Below are 19852 nucleotides of genomic sequence, written 5' to 3'. Positions count from 1 at the left end.
TGGTCCCGTGGGGCCACAATAGGGAATCAAAGTTTTACATTGAAATATGTTGGAAAAATATTAAAAAATCTTTTTATTAGATACCCTTAAGGGTACCACTTTCACACACTGTCTTAATTAGAGCTGCCATGAAATGCATGAACTCCATAGAAAAATGTTCATCCATCAGTCCATCAACTTTTGTTGTGACAATATAACTGAAAAAGCTTTCAATGAAGTACTTTACTTGAGAGAAACTACTTGTAGATTTTGGGGTCACATCACTATGTCTGTCTGTCCATGGGCATATCTGAATGTTTATCATCATTATGACATTTTTGTTGTAATGTGATAACAGTTTTCAACATAACGTTTTTGTACTGAGGTACTTTACTATAAGAATAAGACTCCTATAGTTAAAACTGCAGGATGTTGCTACACTAACAATGAAAGAATACTATTACACAGTTTCTGTTTTTTTTATTTCATATACAACTGTATGCAGTAGAGCAATCCGTGGCAATAATAAAATTTTCTTAACTGCCACAAGACTGCCATCAAGTAAGATATTCTTGGACAGCAAGCCTACCAATATGTGTGTGATGATATTTTCTTATTTTCTTTACACTGTTGGAAACTGGTCAAAATGCTTAGAGTGCTTCATAAAAAAGAAAAAAAGAACAATGTTTTACAAAGTCAAAAAGCCCTCTACAAAATTCCAGAGTCCATTAGACAGCCCATAAAAAACATGGGAGCTTTTTGTGGTTAACAAGCATGTGTACCTGTACATCTATACATGGTTTAGAGAGTCCATTTTGAAAATAAATCACAATGTTTAGCAGTGAAAGCACATACATTCAAGAGAATGGAAATGTACATCCTTGTAGCACTTCTGGTTTAAACATAGCACTATAAGTATCCAAGAGGCATGGAGTTACAACACATTTGAGAGGACTCTCACATGTAAAAATGTTCTGGGTGCAAATTCTGCACAGACTTTCACATCATCTCTCAACAACACACACTCGCACACACTTTAATATACATATATATATATGTATGTACACATTTGAAGCTGGGTTTCTGACAAAACTTCAGCCGTCAACAAAATACAAAATTAGCACTGTTTGTGTAGTTGATGGAAACATGTAAAACAGTATAATTAATGTGACTTAAATATGAGAATATATTAACTATCCAATATATATTATATAAAAGTGTTTTTTTTTCAGACTAAAACATGGAAAACTGCTCCTATCCATTTACATATAATTCTCACTGTAAGGATATGAAGGTTTTAACATGTACGCTATTAAAACAATTTTGTATCATCATGCATGCACTTCAGGGAATGGTAAGATTTCATCAGAATATTTGATCACAAGATCAATCGTCAGTGACAAAAATGTCATATAAAAAATTACAATTTCTTAGTGTGAAATAGCTGCATAAGATATAATGTAAAAACTAATTTTTTTAAAACAAAAATTAAAATTCATATGTGTGAATTAATGTACGAAAAATTTCTAATTTAAAACATTTCTTTTCTTTTTGAAAAATAGAGGAAGGCTTTATTTAAGTACAGAAAGTTGTTTTTCGAGATCTTCATAATACATGTAATCAAGCTCAACTTCTAATGATATCAATGTAGGTTACAGAACATGCAAATGCTGCTATGAAATTTGACCAATCGATCATTTACAGATTTACGAATTTGTTGTATTTCACCATTGGTGACAGAATTAAATGTTGAGCAAAATGGATCAACCCACTCCAGAAATATTCTGTTATTTGATTGTCATACTCATGTGTCTCACAGATTAAAGTGATTATGCAATGACAGACATATTAGCAAGTCCACTCATGAAAGAGATTTTCTAGATCACTGATATTTAAAATTCGTCCGTTCTTTGCTTTGACATTCCAGTGCATGATGATGCAGATAAGAAAAAAACCCTTTGAATAACAGAATTCCTTGCATAATTAGGAAACAGATAATTTTATAAAAATCAAATCAGGCAAAAAGTTTTATCCTTTTGTAAATTAATTTCAAAATAAAAATTATCATAAAAATAATGTAAAAAGAACATTCCAAAACTTTCATAATTAAACCCTTCCTGAACATGTAGTACTTAAACAGTTTTTAAAAAATAATTCTTAACAAAAAGGAAATTAAAAAAAATATATTTCCAGGATGTGTTTTTCTTAAGCTAAAACAAAAAATATACTTTCAAAGCCATCCTAGGCAGAAAGTATTGCAATAAAAATGATCAGCTATAACTGCATAAAGTACACGTCTATAATGACAGTTATAAACAAAATGCCCTATAAAAATGAAATGAGAATGATATTAATACAAATTAATTTCAATAATTAAACATATACAGTACATATACAGTATATATTCTTCATAAATACAGGAAAAGTTGTGTACCTACTGAAAATATTTCAGTTGCATGTACATTGAGTTTTCTGTGAAAAACAATATGCTACCTGTCAGGTACAGTGCTGCATAAAACAGTGAAACATGAATACAATATGCTCCATGTTTCCATAACAACTAAATTCCTAACTATTAAATCAGTATTTATATTTAACACACAATGCAAATGGCACAAGAGTTACTTACTAAGGAAGAAATTCAGACCTAAAAAATTGAAATAATTTTTTATTTCAGGAATTAATGTTTAATCAAGTTAAAAAAAAAATCCTCTAAGACTGAAAAGTTGTGCACAGTCATTAAGGAATAGACAGGTAAAAAAAGTTAATAACTGACCATCAGTGTCCTAAAAATTAGAACATAATTAAAATAAATTCAACAATATATAACATAACAGATGAAAAACATGGCACTATATTTCATGATTATCGCATTTGATATTTTGAACAAAATGTGAATAAACTCTGGAGCACTCATTATCAGCTGACTTGTACATTTCTCCTTTTTGATATACATGTATACGAGTTTCTTTTCCCTGATAAAAATATAAACTCAACAACCTTCGATAGAATCTGCCATTTTCTCTAAAGTCTCTTTCTCCTCTAGTTCATGCATCTTCAACCTTGTTTTCAAGCGGTATCCTTACATACTTAAATTTCGGGAAAAATCTTGCAGCTACAGGACGAAACGATTTATTTCTTCTTAGAATGCAGCATTTCTATTAGAAGTGTCTGATCCGGAATTTCACCATTCAAATGTTTATAGTACAGAAATTCCTCAGCATGCATACTGATCAATCTCACTTCCGGAAGTCTTAACAGAACTTGTCCAAACTTGTCTTTGAGATGTGGATAGAAATTGACACAGTATTCCATTAGGGCTGAATTTACCTTCTCCTGGGAGTTCTCTACTGCTTGTCGATTTTCTAGACCTGGTACATCTGCACCATAAAAAAAAAAAAAAAAATCACATATGACATTGATCATCGTAACAAAATAAATCCAACTAAGTACTGAATTTTTATGGGGCTTTTTTTCCCTTCAACAAAATTAAAATCTTCAAAGAAAACAAGATGAAGGAAATCCACCTCTTCAACAATTAATTTTTTCACCCATAACAGAATAAGGCAAAGATTTCTAAAACTAGTGAAATTATCACCCCATTTCAATTAGACCCACTTACCAGGATTTAATAATATTAAAAATTTCAGGCACAGATATTCGTTGATATCTATTTTTAGTTCTTTCATTTTCCGCACCAAATCAAAGATGCTCTCTTTGGCTGCTGCTAGTCCTAATTTGTCTAAGCAATCCAAAGTCAGCTTTTTCCCATTCAACTGAAAAATAATATTTAGTTTTTTAAACAAAATCTTGTATAAATTTCTTTATCTTTCTTTACTGTGTCATAATTTTATCTGAAATGGTGTTTATACCTACCAGAGTGACCTCCCCTGACCAAGTCTCCCTGACCAGTCGATGAACCAGGTCTAATATAAGTATTTCACTCCAACAGTTCTGTAGCAGCTTCATTTGATCTTCAACCTGTCAAGAACCAACAAGTTTATTTAAGTCCAAGATTCGTGAATGATATGTAATACGTGTACATATATGATGCTCTATATATACATGTACGTTACTCTTTAAGAACCAAAGCCCATGATCAACAATAATGCTAATTCCATACAGGCCATCAACTTGCACAACAGAAGAGTATTATAAAAGCCTTGAATGTTGATAGAATTCTGGACATAGCACATGTATAGATAACTTTACCTTTAAATCTTTGAAGAAGAATGAGGTTCTTGCCCACTCCACCATCAGGAACAGAAGCTGGTCGGACAATTTACAGAGCATGTTGATTAAAACACTAGGTTGTAAAATGTCTTCATGACCAAACTCATTTTGTACAAAGGAAGTCAATTTTTGTTTTATTTCATTCTCATCAGCCATGGAAGCTTTCACGTCCAGAATCATTTGAGGCACAATTGGCACAATAGGGGGCGCCACAGGCGATAGTGGCGACATCTGGGTTGGACTGTGATGGTTATAATGGTGATTCATTTGAGGTGTTGATGAATATTGATTGCGCAATGCTGACACTACAGAGTGATGGTAGTTTGGTGGCATGGAGTAGACCTGAGAGGGAGAGTTGGTGGAAGTGGGCAGGGCTTGAGAGGAAACCGAGGTGGACAACCGACTGAGGTCCTGAGGGGGTGAATCTGGCATCCCTGGTGAGGGCATACCAGACAATGGAGGCGAATGCATTGCGTATCCCACATTGCCCTCTGAGGACAGTTGGTGAAGCATGCTGGGATCCGGTTTGATGTCCTGGTCTCCCATCATGTTCATTCCACCCGAAAATCGAGCATGACATGTGGCCAGAAGCTGCTGTTGTTGGCGTATGGCCTGTTGTTTGAGGGCTCGGTCACGTTTGTACATCGGACCAAATTTATTTCTCCCTCCTCTCATTCTGTCTTGTCTCACAGCTACAAAAGTAAGGAAAATGTTATATAATCTAATGAAGAAATCTGCAGGTAAAAAAATATACTACCTGTATCTCTACTATTTCATATATTGAAAACTGAATCAAATATTCAAAAGTAAATTGCCATATATTTGATTAAAAAATACAACAAATGAAAGACAAGAATCATTCCTGTTAATTTTTTTTTTATATTCTTACCTTCCAACTTCATGCCTACGCTGAGACATTTCTGAAATCTACAATATGGACATCGCTTTCTCTGACTTTTGTCAATATGACAATTTCTGTTATCCACACAAGAGTAAACCTTTTTGTTTTGTACTGTTCTCTTAAAGAAACCTGTAACACACAAAAGTGCAAAAAAATTTAATAATCAGGACAAGAGCAAGTCATTTAAACCTTAAAATTAGCTGATCAGTATATCTTAATGTGTAAAATGCCTAGCTACCATAAGCTAATCACACTTGAGTTCAATTACTTTCAGAACCATGCTATTTCATTAACTTGAAAATTCATATTAATTTTACTATCTTTACTATTAATGAATTCTATAATTTATAATCATTATTGACTATGTGACTTTAAAGCCTAATTTTGTGACCTTGATCCAATAATGGACAGATGGTGCTATTGTTTTACCTTTGCAGCTTTCACAGGTGAGAAGTCCATAATGGTACCCTGACACCTTGTCCCCACACACAGGACAAAGTTCCTCAAATGTGTACTTCACATCCTGGGGGTACTGCATCTCCCCGCCACTTCCTGAGGCTGAAAAAAAAAATCGTACTGAGCAATTTTTTTTTTAAATTAAATGTTCATAGAACCTCTTAGAGTTGCTGTAGGCCTGCATGCAACTGGTAATCTTCCAGTACCTTAACAGGAAATCTACTTAAACTCTCACCTTCTGTGATGTGTACCATTTATATTGATGAATGGATGCAGTCAGTGTATTCACAACAAATTTTTTGTTTTATAAAATATACACTGTCCAACAAAAACTCTGATCCAAATCCAATTTGCCGTCAATGAAAGGTGAAAGGTGTGCTGTTTATTCAATGACAATACTGTACATATCACAATAAAAGTACAGGAGGGCAAATGTTAGCTGAGGTTTGTGCAATCACTTATATGTAGCACAGTCCTTGTGTATATGAATAAGTATCAGTATGCATATATAGACTAGCCTTGCAGATTACTATTATCTGACTGATAAAGGGAAATTCTGAAGGTTACATGTATGCATATGTACAGTTTACATGTACATCATATATACTGCTGAACCAACTGACAAAAATTTAGCACATGCATCAGAAGAAATTGAAAAATGTCTTTACTATTTAAACACTTCTGAATGTAAACTAGATTTACAATGGTAATATGCCTACAAACATTTTGTATAACATATTTTGATTAATCAGCAAAAGAAACATGACAATAAAAAATATGTATTGTCTGGGGCTAATGGCCTTCATGATATCGTGTTAATATATGAGACAATTATCTTTAATACAAATTATATCTGTCCTCTCAGCAAATCTGGCTAAAAATACACATTTAGCTGTTTGCAACTGAGAAAAAAAAAACAAACAATGCCAAAAGACTCAAAGAGGGGACATGAATTTCATATTATTTTGTTAAAAAGTGATTTATACTTAGCGTTACTGGCCTGTGAAAGTATATTAACCATTTGTTCATTTATACATATTAAACAGTTTGAAAATAAAACAATTATCATGTATACTGCATGCTTGAGGCACTTTGAAAGCTTCAGTATATCCATTAATATTCATGATGGATGTGAACTCAGTGCAATGGAACAGAGAGAGAGAAAACTTTTTGGCTGCTTTAACTGAGGAATGAAATAAATTTTATGACAACATTGAAAAAAGTTTGCACGCATTAACACAGAAAATTCACTGACTTATACAATATATACCTGAAGGTTCTTTTATCAATAGGATGTTTTAGTTGACCGATTATTGTGTTCAATTTCCCAAAATGCTACACATTATGAACACAGTACATGCGTTCTCATGTACTGTAATTGATAAATGAGTTAGCTAGAATTTAACATGTCCGAGCAAAAATCCATAACTGGTTTAACAAATCATATAAAATGTCATATCCTGGTCAAAATAATTTCTCTTCACATTTAATACACAGTGAGGTTTGAGTGATCTTCAAATTTCCTGATGATTCGAGAATTTTTTTCAATACTGTAAATGCCCCTAATTACTTTTCATATAGCTTACAGGTATATTTAAGCCCAATGTGCTTAATCTTTGTCATATAAACTCTTTCACTATTAATTCATATTGTCATACAGTAAAACTTGTTTAGTACTAGCACAGATACAGCATATTTTATGAATATACAGAATATAGCAAAGTTTTTTTTTTTCAATCCCCCACCCCGGAAAATAATTCCTTAACAATTCCTTGTAAAATTTAAAGAACTCTGATATAATGATTTTATGGATGAACTGATTTTTGTATCCCATAGAGGTAATAAATAATGATAAATATTTCTCTTATATAATGCATTTATAAAGATCACAAAATATAAAGTATGAACTGACAATATTTTTTGTAGGTATTTACATTTCACATTCATCAGAAAACTTTAGTAATCCAAGGTAGTTTTATTATTTAATAGTTCTCTGAAAAAAAATTTGGTAGTCATACTTGAAGAAAACATTTAAACTGCAAATTCACTATATTTTCTTTAATGAATTCATGACTTGTCAGAGATAGCAAAGCAAACTCGCAGGTTTCTAGGGTTTTGCTATGACCTGGCCAGTTTGAGTCTATACATAGATTGCCCTTCTTATTACTTAGTCATATATCACTTAGTATTCAGATTCTACAACCAGAAAATAAGACCAACACATAAACATCTTGTACTGTCTTCATGAGATTTCTTTAACTTTTTACAACTTCAACCATTTTGCAGGCCTAATTTTTTTTTAAATTTCACCACCACTAAAATCATGGTCCTCAAAATAGTACAGGCATTTAAAGCCAAATTTTTTTATATTATAAACTTATTAGGTGAAGTTGGTGGCAGTGGTGGTGGGGGGTTTATTTGATCTGCCTATAAATGATTGTGTGTAAGTTTACATTATGTAAAAAATTCCACACAGGCACACATCAAATTATGCAAATATCAGACAGGTCTTTCTTTGGCAACGAGCTAGAAAAAGTGTCTGCTTCCCTACACCTGGATGAAAAACAAATGTTATGCATTAATATAGCTCAAAGCTTATTGCACCAGAAGGAGGTAGGGGGTCCAAAATATACGGAAAATACCAGAGACTAGCAGCCACTTAATTTTTTGGAAATATGTTTACGTCAATCTTTTTCAACATCTACAGATAGATATACATAGCATATGAATGTTATTGGTTAATTTGCACATGTACAAAACTTCTGTCCATTGGAGTTAAATTCTTCCATTATAGATCGAAACATATTTTTTCCTCTTGTTCTCTACAAAAATACATACACTGGTACCAAATAACAGGATCAGGAATGACTATGAGAGGAAAGATTCCTCTCCTGTATGCCAGGAATCAAACATGTGAGTATAAAATCGATTAATTGTGAGAATATTTGCCTGTACAGAAGTGAAACGATATAAACATGAAAAATAAAAAAATGTGTTAGTCATGCATTCAAAAAAAAATATTCTACTGAAAAAATTCATATGAAGTATTTGGTGATAATATTAAGTTACACTGAAACTAGTTGCTTCCAAAAATACCCTGACATTCAAATATTATGTACCATATTAATGTCAAACCATGTTGTCTGACGGTTGGTGTGTTTACAACAAAACATCACAATATGCTCAGCTGTGACCCGAACATTATATTTACATGCTCCAGAACAAGTATACATGCTGACTCCGAACAACAGGTAATTATTAAATGCCAGTACTTTCCTGACCACAAACTAGGTCACAAAACCTCTAGACCTAGGAGATTTTAACGTATATATACATACTGATGGTGTCTGTATAGTCTAAATCACCCATAATTCGTTGGCAAACAGAATGAAAATACAAGTAACATGGCTGAGGTTCAATAAACTCTAGTGCATAATTAGGTCATACTCCATACACAAAAGAGCTGTTTCAAGGGGGATAATCAGAAATGGATCATTCTTTGCTGTTGTAGATCATGCATATCACATTATCTGTCATGCAGTGGTAATTCTTTACGAGCATTCAATGGTGCATACATGTCAAAAGTAATACAGCGATATACATTAAGCAGTATATTAACAAAGGCAGTACTTGTATAAAATTAGTCTTTATATATACGTCTGCACAAAGTCCAACATAGGCAGATAAATATGCTGGTTTGTAAAATGCTGCTGATGTTAATTGTCATAATCTTTCCCTCTATTTAATGTCACACATAAACTAAATCAGTGAGAATTACAGCAAGAATCCAATGATTGTGTCTTAATACATATGGGAAATTCAGGTTTCATGCGGTGTAATACCAAACAATTGTCTATCAGGATCAATGATTATATTTTAATTTTAGTGATGGGAATTGGTAAGAATTTCATAATCGATGATCAGTTTTCTTTAACTATAACTAATCATTGGATATAATCGGAAACCAAAAATATCCATTATAAACAACATCAAATGGTCTTGGATAAACTTTATACATGTAATAACCTAAAAAGAAGTCTCTGATGAGACTGTAGCTCTACTGGTCTGTTTGTATAACAAAAGAAAAGTAGCACTTGGATTTGAAACATTGCAACATGCAACAATGAATAGAATTATGTATCTTAATGTAGTCTACTTCTGTGCCAAGTAATATTGAAATCAAATGAAAACTGTAGGAGGAGTAGCGTTTTGAAAGTATTTCACGGAAATTTCTATTTTTAGTAACCATGACAACACCATTCACCCAAATAAAAAAAACAGAAATACATATTATGTATCGTAGTGTATTCTTACTGTGTGCCAAATTAGATTGAAATCAGACCAAAATTGTAGGAGGAGTAACGTTTAATGTGAATTTCACAAAAATTTCTATTTTAAGTAACCACGGCAACACTGTTCATCGAATTCAAAAACCAATGCAATAAATTATGTATCTTAGTATAGTCTTCTTGTATGCCTAATTATATTAGAAGCAGACTAAAACTGTAGCAGGAGTAGTGTTTTAAAGGAATTTCACAGAAATTCCTATTTTTAGTAACCATGGCAACACCGTCCATTGAATTCAAAAACCGATGCAATAAATTATGTATCTTAGTGTAGTCTACTTGTGTGCCAAGTTATATTGAAATCGGACCAAAACTGAAGGAGGAGTAGCGTTTTAAAGGAATTTCAGAGAAATTTCTATTTTTAGTAACCATGGCAACACCGTCCATCGAAATCAAAAACCGATGCACAAAATTATGTATCTTAGTGTTGTCTACTTGTAAGCCAAGTTATATTGAAATCGGACCAAAACTGTAGGAGGAGTAGTGTTTTAAAGGAATTTCACAGAAATTTCTATTTTTAGTAACCATGGCAACACCGTCCATCAAAATCAAAAACCGATGCACTAAATTATGTATCTTAGTGTAGTCTACTTGTGTGCCAAGTTATATTGAAATCGGACCAAAACTGTAGGAGGAGTAGCGTTTTAAAGGAATTTCACAGAAATTTCTATTTTTAGTAACCATGGCAACACCGTCCATCGAAATCAAAAACCGATGCACTAAATTATGTATCTTAGTGTAGTCTACTTGTGTGCCAAGTTATATTGAAATCGGACCAAAACTGTAGGGAGAGTAGCGTTTTAAAGGAATTTCACAGAAATTTCTATTTTTAGTAACCATGGCAACACTGTCCATCAAAATCAAAAACCGATGCACTAAATTATGTATCTTAGTGTAGTCTACTTGTGTGCCAAGTTATATTGAAATCGGACCAAAACTGTAGGAAGAGTAGCGTTTTAAAGGAATTTCACAGAAATTTCTATTTTTAGTAACCATGGCAACACTGTCCATCAAAATCAAAAACCGATGCACTAAATTATGTATCTTAGTGTAGTCTACTTGTGTGCCAAGTTATATTGAAATCGGACCAAAACTGTAGGAGGAGTAGCATTTTAAAGGAATTTCACAGAAATTTCTATTTTTAGTAACCATGGCAACACTGTCCATCGAAATCAAAAACCGATGCACTTAATTATGTATCTTAGTGTAGTCTACTTGTGTGCCAAGTTATATTGAAATCGGACCAATACTGTAGGAGGAGTAGCGTTTTAAAGGAATTTCACAGAAATTTCTATTTTTAGTAACCATGGCAACACCGTCCATCGAAATCAAAAACCGATGCACTAAATTATGTATCTTAGTGTAGTCTACTTGTGTGCCAAGTTATATTGAAATCGGACCAAAACTGTAGGAGGAGTAGCGTTTTGAAAAATTGTTTACAGACAGATGGACAGACAGACAGACGGACGGACGACGGACACCTTACTATCGCATAAGCTCTTCTGGTCTCTGACCAGTAGAGCTAAAAAGAAACAAATATATATGTAGGAAGAGTAAACATGCAAGTTGAGCACCAAATATCCGTTAAAAGCATTATGTGCCATTACCAAGCACCTTTTTAGAGTACTTAGTATTGGAAAAGATGTGGCTGAAATCTTGCATTCCAAAAATACGGCTCAGTGATAAAAATAGAACTACCGATTAATTGAAATAACATTTTAATCAAGCACTTGGAATCTACCAATAATCAACTGATTTTTGTCAATTTTGATATAATTGATGATTGGATCAATTAAATACTAATTTTTGTATTTTTATTTTCAGAATATTTACTCTAGCTATGTGAACATTTTAAGTTAGCCTACAAAGTACTAAAGAGACATGCATTATAGTACAGTCAAGCTTCATTATCTCAAACTCAATGAGACTGAGATAAAAAACTTTAAGATATCTGAGGATTTGAGATATCAAGGGTAAAATACTTAAAGCATAAGTATTAAGGACTTCCAGATCACTTTTACATATCCATCATATTCAAGATATCAGTGTTTGAGATTCTGAATTTCAAATGTATTAGAACTCTGAATTTTAAGTATTGGTACATATATATATCAACTAATCACTATGTTCTAAACAAACACTAACAGATACACTCACTATGGTATCTGAATACCGAGAGTAAAGAAGTTTCATTCGAAACGTTTTAGAGAATACAAACAGCCGGGGCCTGCTCAATATTTCAATATTTAAACAAACAGTTTTGGCCTAGCTGGAATGTTTTACCTGTTAGCAAGGGTACTTGGTCACACTTGCATGTATTTTTTGTATCTCTGGGGACACAATATCCAGTCTAAAGAACATTCACCTCTGGAACAGGTATGGTCATCAACATTTAAGCTTTCATTCCACTGTCGGCAGTGTCAGCATTTCAAGTAGAAAATCTCTCTTAAAAAGCCATGAGCTTAAATTAGTTGTTTTGTATTTCAGTATTTGTTCCGTCTTTTCATATTTTTTCTCTTTAAATAAAGGCTTTCCAGTGGTAATAACCAATTAAAATAGCTTTTTTTCGCATGTCAGTAACATTTTAAATTGGGTTATTCAATCTTGGCTAAAAAACTTCTTTGCAAAGGCAAGAAAGAAAAATTCCAAATCATGTTCGGAACATGGCAAGATAGAACTGATAGTGAGGGCTAAAATTAAGTTGAAATAGGATAGTCTTTTCATTGTATAATTGCTAATATCCCCCAGCCCTTAAGGCATTGCATGGATTTTGCAAACAGATCCATTTTTCCAAAAATAAACAAGTTAAAGGATAGGAAGTGAAACACTTCACAAACAGTTACTTATTCCATATATATATATCTCGGATTTCAAGTTTGCCAAACATATCTTGGACCCGTGACACAAAAAAATCTCCGATTAAATCAAGGAATTTATATGTTTAGGGTAACTCATCTGAAAGTCACTAGCTACCATGTAGGGACAAAAGATTTGTCCACAGAGGTAGACAAACACATGAAAACGAGAAGTGGACCTCTGAAGTTCTTAAACCATGATAAATTAAAACTTATACTGACAAACCCATAAATCATGTCATCATGGATCTACAACTTTTTACCACCATGTATGTTTTGGTCATCCATTTGGTGTGACTTATGAACTATATGTTTTGTTGAAGAAAACTGCATAACTTACACAAAAGTTAAATAAACTGTGATCGTGAATCTAATATACCCCTATATTTTATACATGAACATGATGTAAATCTATTGTTACAAAGTTTGAGTGTAAGTTTGGCTGGATGAACATGATGTAAATCTATTGTTACAAAGTTGAGTGTAAGTTAGGCTGGATTGAACAGTTGACCCTTGTTTGGAGGTTAAGTTTCACCCGCTAACCACTATAATATAACCACAATGCATATTATGTCGCTTACACCTAATTAACGAGATGTTTCCTGCGACAGACTGTCCTATAGGGAAACTTTTGTTTGTCTAGTATCATTTTATGCTTTACATTAATTGTATCAATAAGGAGAATGCATTTTAAGAACACAGAATTTAAACCTAATATGTAGTTTTGAACTATACATTGTGAATTCCTGACTAAGGCCATGGTTGGTGGGTTAGCACTTAGATAGTTAAAGTGACATTCAAGTCTTCGTAACAATGAGCTTTTATCTTCTTTTTTTTTGGAGAGTGTTCACTAATAGTTTCCTGCTAGGAGACACAGACTGGCCACCACAGAATCCCCCCTCCCACTACCAATGTATCGGCTATTGCTTGTTTTATCTTGGTATAGTCATTGATGTCCAATTTACGATAAAAACAATTTGGAATGAATTGTATTAATAGAATGAATAAAAATCCCACACGTAAGCAGTATTTTCTGTAAGAACCAGCTATCTGCCAAATTGACCACTTAATTGATATAAATGCCACTTAGAAATCAAAATTTTAAAACATAAATGATATAAGGTCCACAGATATTTATTCATAAACCTCAACCCCTAGCCTGTTACAACTGATCTCAAAACGTTTACTTTGAAATAAAGGGAAAGCACTGAGTAAGGTTACGAGCATGAATATAAAATGCAGAGTTCATTTCAAAGACTTTTCTTATAAAAGTTTTGTTGGAGAAAGTACTTCTTAACATTTCCCACCTCATAAGCTAGAATAAAAAGAATTCTACTGCTCATGAAATTTCTCTACGATGAAGTGGTAATTAACATATTGATTATATAGAGTTAAATTAAAAATCTTTCTTCTTAGTTGCTCCTCTTCAGATATATAATTGAGACAATTATCATATCCAACATTAAGTATATTAGCAATAATGTATATACTAATTACAAATCCAATTTAAATTGTTAATTTAAATTTAACAGAATACAAGTTCGTATAAGGTTCATTGGTTTTATCTGGATGGATATATAGATACATAAAAAACATTCTGAGCACATTTCAGAAATAAGTTTACATAGAAAGAAAGAAAAGAACCCAAAATATGTAATAACATAGACAACACATGTTTAACTCCTAAAAAAAAAATGTGCCCAATCCCCCCTCCCTTATTTTTTTCCAAACTTGGTTCATTCACATGGGGAAAGTAAACAGAAGGGTCAGGGTTTTATTGAACATTTTGCAGACTTACAAAAACTGTTGACCTTTCTATGACTGCATAATGTTTATCTTGAGTAAACACTGATCAGCTGATTGGTAAATGAACGTGTCCATAGTGCAGTGATAGCTTTAAAAATTGCATGAAAAAATTAAATGAAAAAAAATTATATTGTTCCCCCCAAAAGAAGCGATGATACAAAATTTTTGGCCTAAAGTGCTTTTCCTGCCCTTTGGCTGAGTAAAGAACACGTGTTTTGCAGTCCCCACTTTGAGCCCCCCAGCCTGAGAGAACCACATGTCAACAAAAAGCTGACTGGTAGGCCGGTATTGGTCAAACATGTCCAAGGCAAAAGAACAAATTGCTGACATGACAGTACAAACATACAAATGATTAATAAATACACAGATCAAATCTGCGGATTAGTTTAAATAGTACCACTATCATTAACAAATTGTATTCAAAAGACAACTCGACGTAGGGGGAAATTTTTACCTTCATCTTGAGGCGAAGAGCTCCCTGGATCGGAGTTATTCAGATTGGCGCTGACTATGGAATTGTCATCCGCATCCAACTTCTCTGCGTGTTGGATCATAATGAATTCAATATTTCCACATCAACTGACCGGCTGTCAAATCAAGGGCATTTATCTGAGATCGGGGAAACTCCGACAGACCACAATTTCCCTACGAATTTACAGGTGCCCGGTCTCATCTGCGAGGGCACATCTACGCATGCGCTATCACTAAAGTAGGACAGATATTCTCTATTTTGCTGTAAACATGGTGCTCTTGAGGGGAATCTTTGTTTCAAAACCAGAAAAAAATGTTGTGACCATACAATTAATACTTGTATGACGATTGCAATTTACTAGCAATCTTTAGTTTGTATTACAAAAGTGTTGAATTGAGATATCAAATTATGATTGCGCAGCAAATCTTGACATATATTTAGAGTTATCTCTCTTGTACTATGAGTCATTCAATATCGACTATTAAAGGAGAGGATCCAAATGTTTCTTTCTTTGGCAAAATGCTGATAGGCCATTTCTTCATGTGTTCTATTCTTTTGAAAAGAACTTCCACATAAGAATACATAAGTAAAAAAGGCTTGCAAATGTTATGCAACGCACGTGCAGGTCCCAGTTTTAGGTATATTTGCACCCTCCTCCTTAAAAGTATTTTAATCACACTTATTGACTTACATGTACATGTGTTATTTCTATGTTGTAGTATATCTTCATTTGATTTTCACTTTGATTCGAACCCAAGTCATTCGAGAAACTTATTACCACTGAATAAATACATAATCTAAATTTGTTATTAATTCTGTTTAACAAATTAAAACAAATTTTCTATAGAAAATTTTGTTTAAATTAAGTTATTTCGGGAAAACAAAAAATGCTCTCCACAAGAAAAATGCCAAAACCTAATTTTTTTTTTTTAAATCTACCCAGCGAAACAGAAAGCGTTATGAATTAACCAGCCTGTCTCTGATTTATCCTACATAAATCAAGTCTTCCAGGTGAAATTCAAAGTCTAGTAAAAAGAAGTCTCCCTTCTCTGAATACCGAGCCAAAGAAACGAGAGATAGGATGCTCATTTTAAATCTTTCAAATTAACAACATTTCTAACATAGACAATCACCGATTTTTTTTACCCAGGTCCATTAAAATTCAAATTGCGTCCAAAACACATTTGTTGGCCGTCATCTATATAGCTTTTACGTCAATGAACACAATAGTTTTGTGCAAGGAACGTACTACCGTGCAGCATGCATATCGACCAAACCATTCAAGAAAAGAAGCAAGTTTAGATAGATGCTATCAAAATGATGTCAATGCAGGCATATATCATTTATTATAAAAATCTGTCCATGTTATTGAATTTCATAATGCTGTTATTTGCATATTACATAAATCACCTAATGCACAAAGAAATAAGGCCAAAAAGCCTAAAAAGAATGTACGGATTAGGGAAACATGATTTTGTTTCATATAATAGCATGTTACCTCTTATTGCGGTGAACAATATAATTCCTAAAGACATTAAATTTCTTTTCCATATTTCTATTTCTTGAGAGGAACACCTAAGTGTTAAATTTGCCCTGTGGGTCACATGACGATATTAACGTTTTAACATATCCAATTCATTATTTCGTAATCTTGAGCATCAGTTGGGTGAAGGCAAGAAAAGCACACATTTAATGGTTTCAGCAACAATAACAATACAAATTGTTTCCGTTTAAACAAGTATATTTATGTCAATGTAAGCTGATTCTGTTTCGTAAAATATTCTTATTTATAAGCATATTTCTTTATCATTTACACTAGAATGCACATATTATTTGATATTAGAACGAAATATCGGGTATTCACAAAAATATTTTAACATATTGATATTATAAGTACAAATGTTCATCATCATAATTTTTATTTAAGACGGCATGCACAGTACGAGAAATCTAAGCTAAAATCAAACAAATCAATAATAATAATAAAAAAAAAACCCAGTATATACATGTATATATACAATTTAGCTGAATTTTGAATAAATATCAGAAACTGAAAACCAGTATGTGGGATAAATTAAAAAAAAGTCAAAGAACCAGAGTTTGAGAAAAACCAATACTATAGTACTTAAACCGTACAGACAATGGGAACCAACAACCCCAGAATGTAATAAATTGCTGTAATGTAATACGAATGACTAACCATAATGAGACAATTAAGTTTTAATTAGTGAAGGAGGCCTTTATAGCGGTCTTCTTCGTGTCTCGTGGACAGTAATCGATGTAAGATTCGCAACAATGACAATGTACTAGTATTTATTCTCATAAACCGACAAAGTACGGTATAGAGATATATGTGCTGAATTAGTAATTTGGTTAATTATATTTTGCTGTACATACACAAATCTGTCATAACCCGAGGGTCGTTTTGGCCGAAGATATAGATACTGAATTAATTATCAAATACATGTGTAGGTTTTATATATAGATCTTTATACGACAACAGGGAGAGAAGACTCACCATCTCTACATACATTATATGAAAAATATAGTATCATATAATGTATTTGGTTTGTTTTAAATTTGTTTTTTTTGTTTGTTTATCGTTGTGTGTGTGTGTGTGTGTGTGTTTTGAAACCGTGTGTACAGGTAGCAGTAATTATAATAAAACTATAAACGTACAAGATTTTCTAGTGCTAAAGTCATCGAGAGTAAAGTTTTACTTGTCGACACTTTTTCTAGTGCTAAAGTCATCGAGAGTAAAGTTTTACTTGTCGACACTTTTACTAAAGTGACTAAACTTTACTAAATCACATTTGTTACATATTTTTGTGAATGTAATTATAACAGAATAATTAAAATTCAACGGTGTATTACATATAGATGAATAATTTTTCACAGAGGAAATCTATGTTCTTAAAGATTATGTGCGAATGAAATATAAATCATTTCTGTAGAAAACAAAATAAATAAATTATAAAAATATATATGTATTTCTTGTTTCCTTATATGTTATTTGTATGTTTCCCTCAGGTGATATTTTGATTGTATACTAGTATATACGAAATCAATAAATTCGAAATATTAAAATAATATAGTGATATGGATTGTGCATGTGGGAGTTATCTCCTTTAAGCCATGAAAATATCCAAAACAAATAATTTTAAACCAGATTAAAGATAATATTAAAAACATTCCTGAATTACATATATAATACATATGTAGCTGAATGCTCTCTCTCTCTCTCTCTCTTTTGATACGTATAACTAGCATATTAGTTACGTATCAAGAGCATAGCACATTCATGATTCACTCAATGTAATTAACCATTTTCACTGAATGGTAAACTTTTTTTTCTTTTAAAGGAAAGGCATTTTTTCTGCTCTACAATGCAATGGATTCTCAACAGATCTTTATCTATAAGACAAAATCTATTGAATTCGATTATGGCTTACGTGTGAAAATGTTTATCTATATTGTTTCATTTGAATTAAACTTAATAAGTTAACAAACGATTGATTTATGGTATAAAACTCGTACAGACCATTAATGTTATTCGATGTTTAATTTATAAAACATTCAATGGGAACATAAATTTTAATTAATTGCAAATATTATTAAATAATAGAATAAAATAAAATAATTATTAAATATTATTTACGTCAACTGGTCAATCACACACAAAAAGAGAATAAAAAATCTTATTCTCAAATTCTCCCCCCCCCCCTTTTTTTTAGATACTGATAGCTCTTTAACGTGACGAAGTCGTATTTATCGAACATCTAAGAGAAATACCGAGTCGGAACAAAGGTACCCCTGGAATAACCTAAGAAATAGTCGAGTGACATGGCGCTGTGTTTCTTATCGAAGTATCAACACTTTCTAATGACTTGTTTTAAAGACTGATGGGAGTTTTGATAAAGTCTAATGTTACAAAGGCGGGCAGGAAATGAACCCCTATTGAATAAGGATGCATATATATACTTTGCATAGAGTGCTTTCAAATCGGTGTGGATTTCAGCGGGACTCTCAACATATATATCTCGACTTTTGTTTGGATGGTGTTATGTATAGAAATATACAAGCAACTTCAGATCCGAAATATTTACGAAGAAACAAACAAACAAACAAACAAACTAACTAACTACATGTAACTATAAATAGTTTCTAGAGTTCTGTTCTTTTCTTTTTTCTTTGGGATGATAAAAACTAACAATTGGTGGTGCAGTGTAACAACAGTTGTAGACCACATTTAGACGAAATTAATTATATAGCACATTTTTTCTAGATGGAAATCAAAATATTTGATTGATTAAAATATTTGATTAATGACATGAAGAATTACATGTGCAACTAATACACAGTGCACAAAAGTAGACAAATTTTTCCCATAGCATTGCAGACGGTTTGTCAATACTATAAAATATGTTGATTTCTATCTATTCTCTAGGCCACGTGGAGCCATGCACGATTTCAATAGAAGTCGGCAAAGAGTTGTCGACACCGTGTAAAAAATCTGTCGCCACGCGCCTGTGCGTACATTTGTGGTTATCCCCCAATGACGTTGTAGTATAGCCCTCGCACATTTTGACGGACTAAAACAATTCATTGCAAAATCACTGCATATAGATCTCTCTACATTAATAATCGGGATTTTTCCTTTCTGTCTTTTTTGCTCTTTAAATAATGTAACAAATAATTTAAGGAATTTATACCAAAGACAAAACTTTGTCTGATAAATTTGTTTATTTATTGAAAAAGTACTAAACTAAGTACCGCATTCACTTTTTTTTTTTTTATAATTATT

At 32.5% G+C, this 19852-nt stretch overlaps 1 protein-coding gene across 1 annotated transcript; it reads right to left on the bottom strand.

The window, feature by feature from the left end:
• Positions 1 to 439: 439 nt before the first annotated feature.
• Positions 440 to 15268, bottom strand: LOC133191863 (nuclear receptor subfamily 5 group A member 2-like). The gene is made up of 7 exons (XM_061327599.1): positions 15031 to 15268; positions 5543 to 5671; positions 5102 to 5242; positions 4192 to 4904; positions 3856 to 3960; positions 3602 to 3755; positions 440 to 3359 (listed from the first exon to the last, which is right to left on the bottom strand). The coding sequence occupies exons 1-7, from the start codon at positions 15128 to 15130 to the stop codon at positions 3112 to 3114; spliced, it is 1590 nt and encodes a 529-aa protein (XP_061183583.1). The 5' UTR covers positions 15131 to 15268; the 3' UTR covers positions 440 to 3111.
• Positions 15269 to 19852: the final 4584 nt, after the last annotated feature.

The sequence above is a fragment of the Saccostrea echinata genome, unplaced genomic scaffold (genome assembly GCF_033153115.1).
Source record: "Saccostrea echinata isolate AGI-Se365-2 ecotype Australia unplaced genomic scaffold, CSIRO_AGI_Sech_v1 ptg000025l, whole genome shotgun sequence".
Lineage (NCBI taxonomy): Eukaryota > Metazoa > Mollusca > Bivalvia > Ostreida > Ostreidae > Saccostrea > Saccostrea echinata.
The sequence above is the reverse complement of the archived record's forward strand: the minus strand, read 5'-3'. Positions and strand labels throughout refer to the sequence as shown.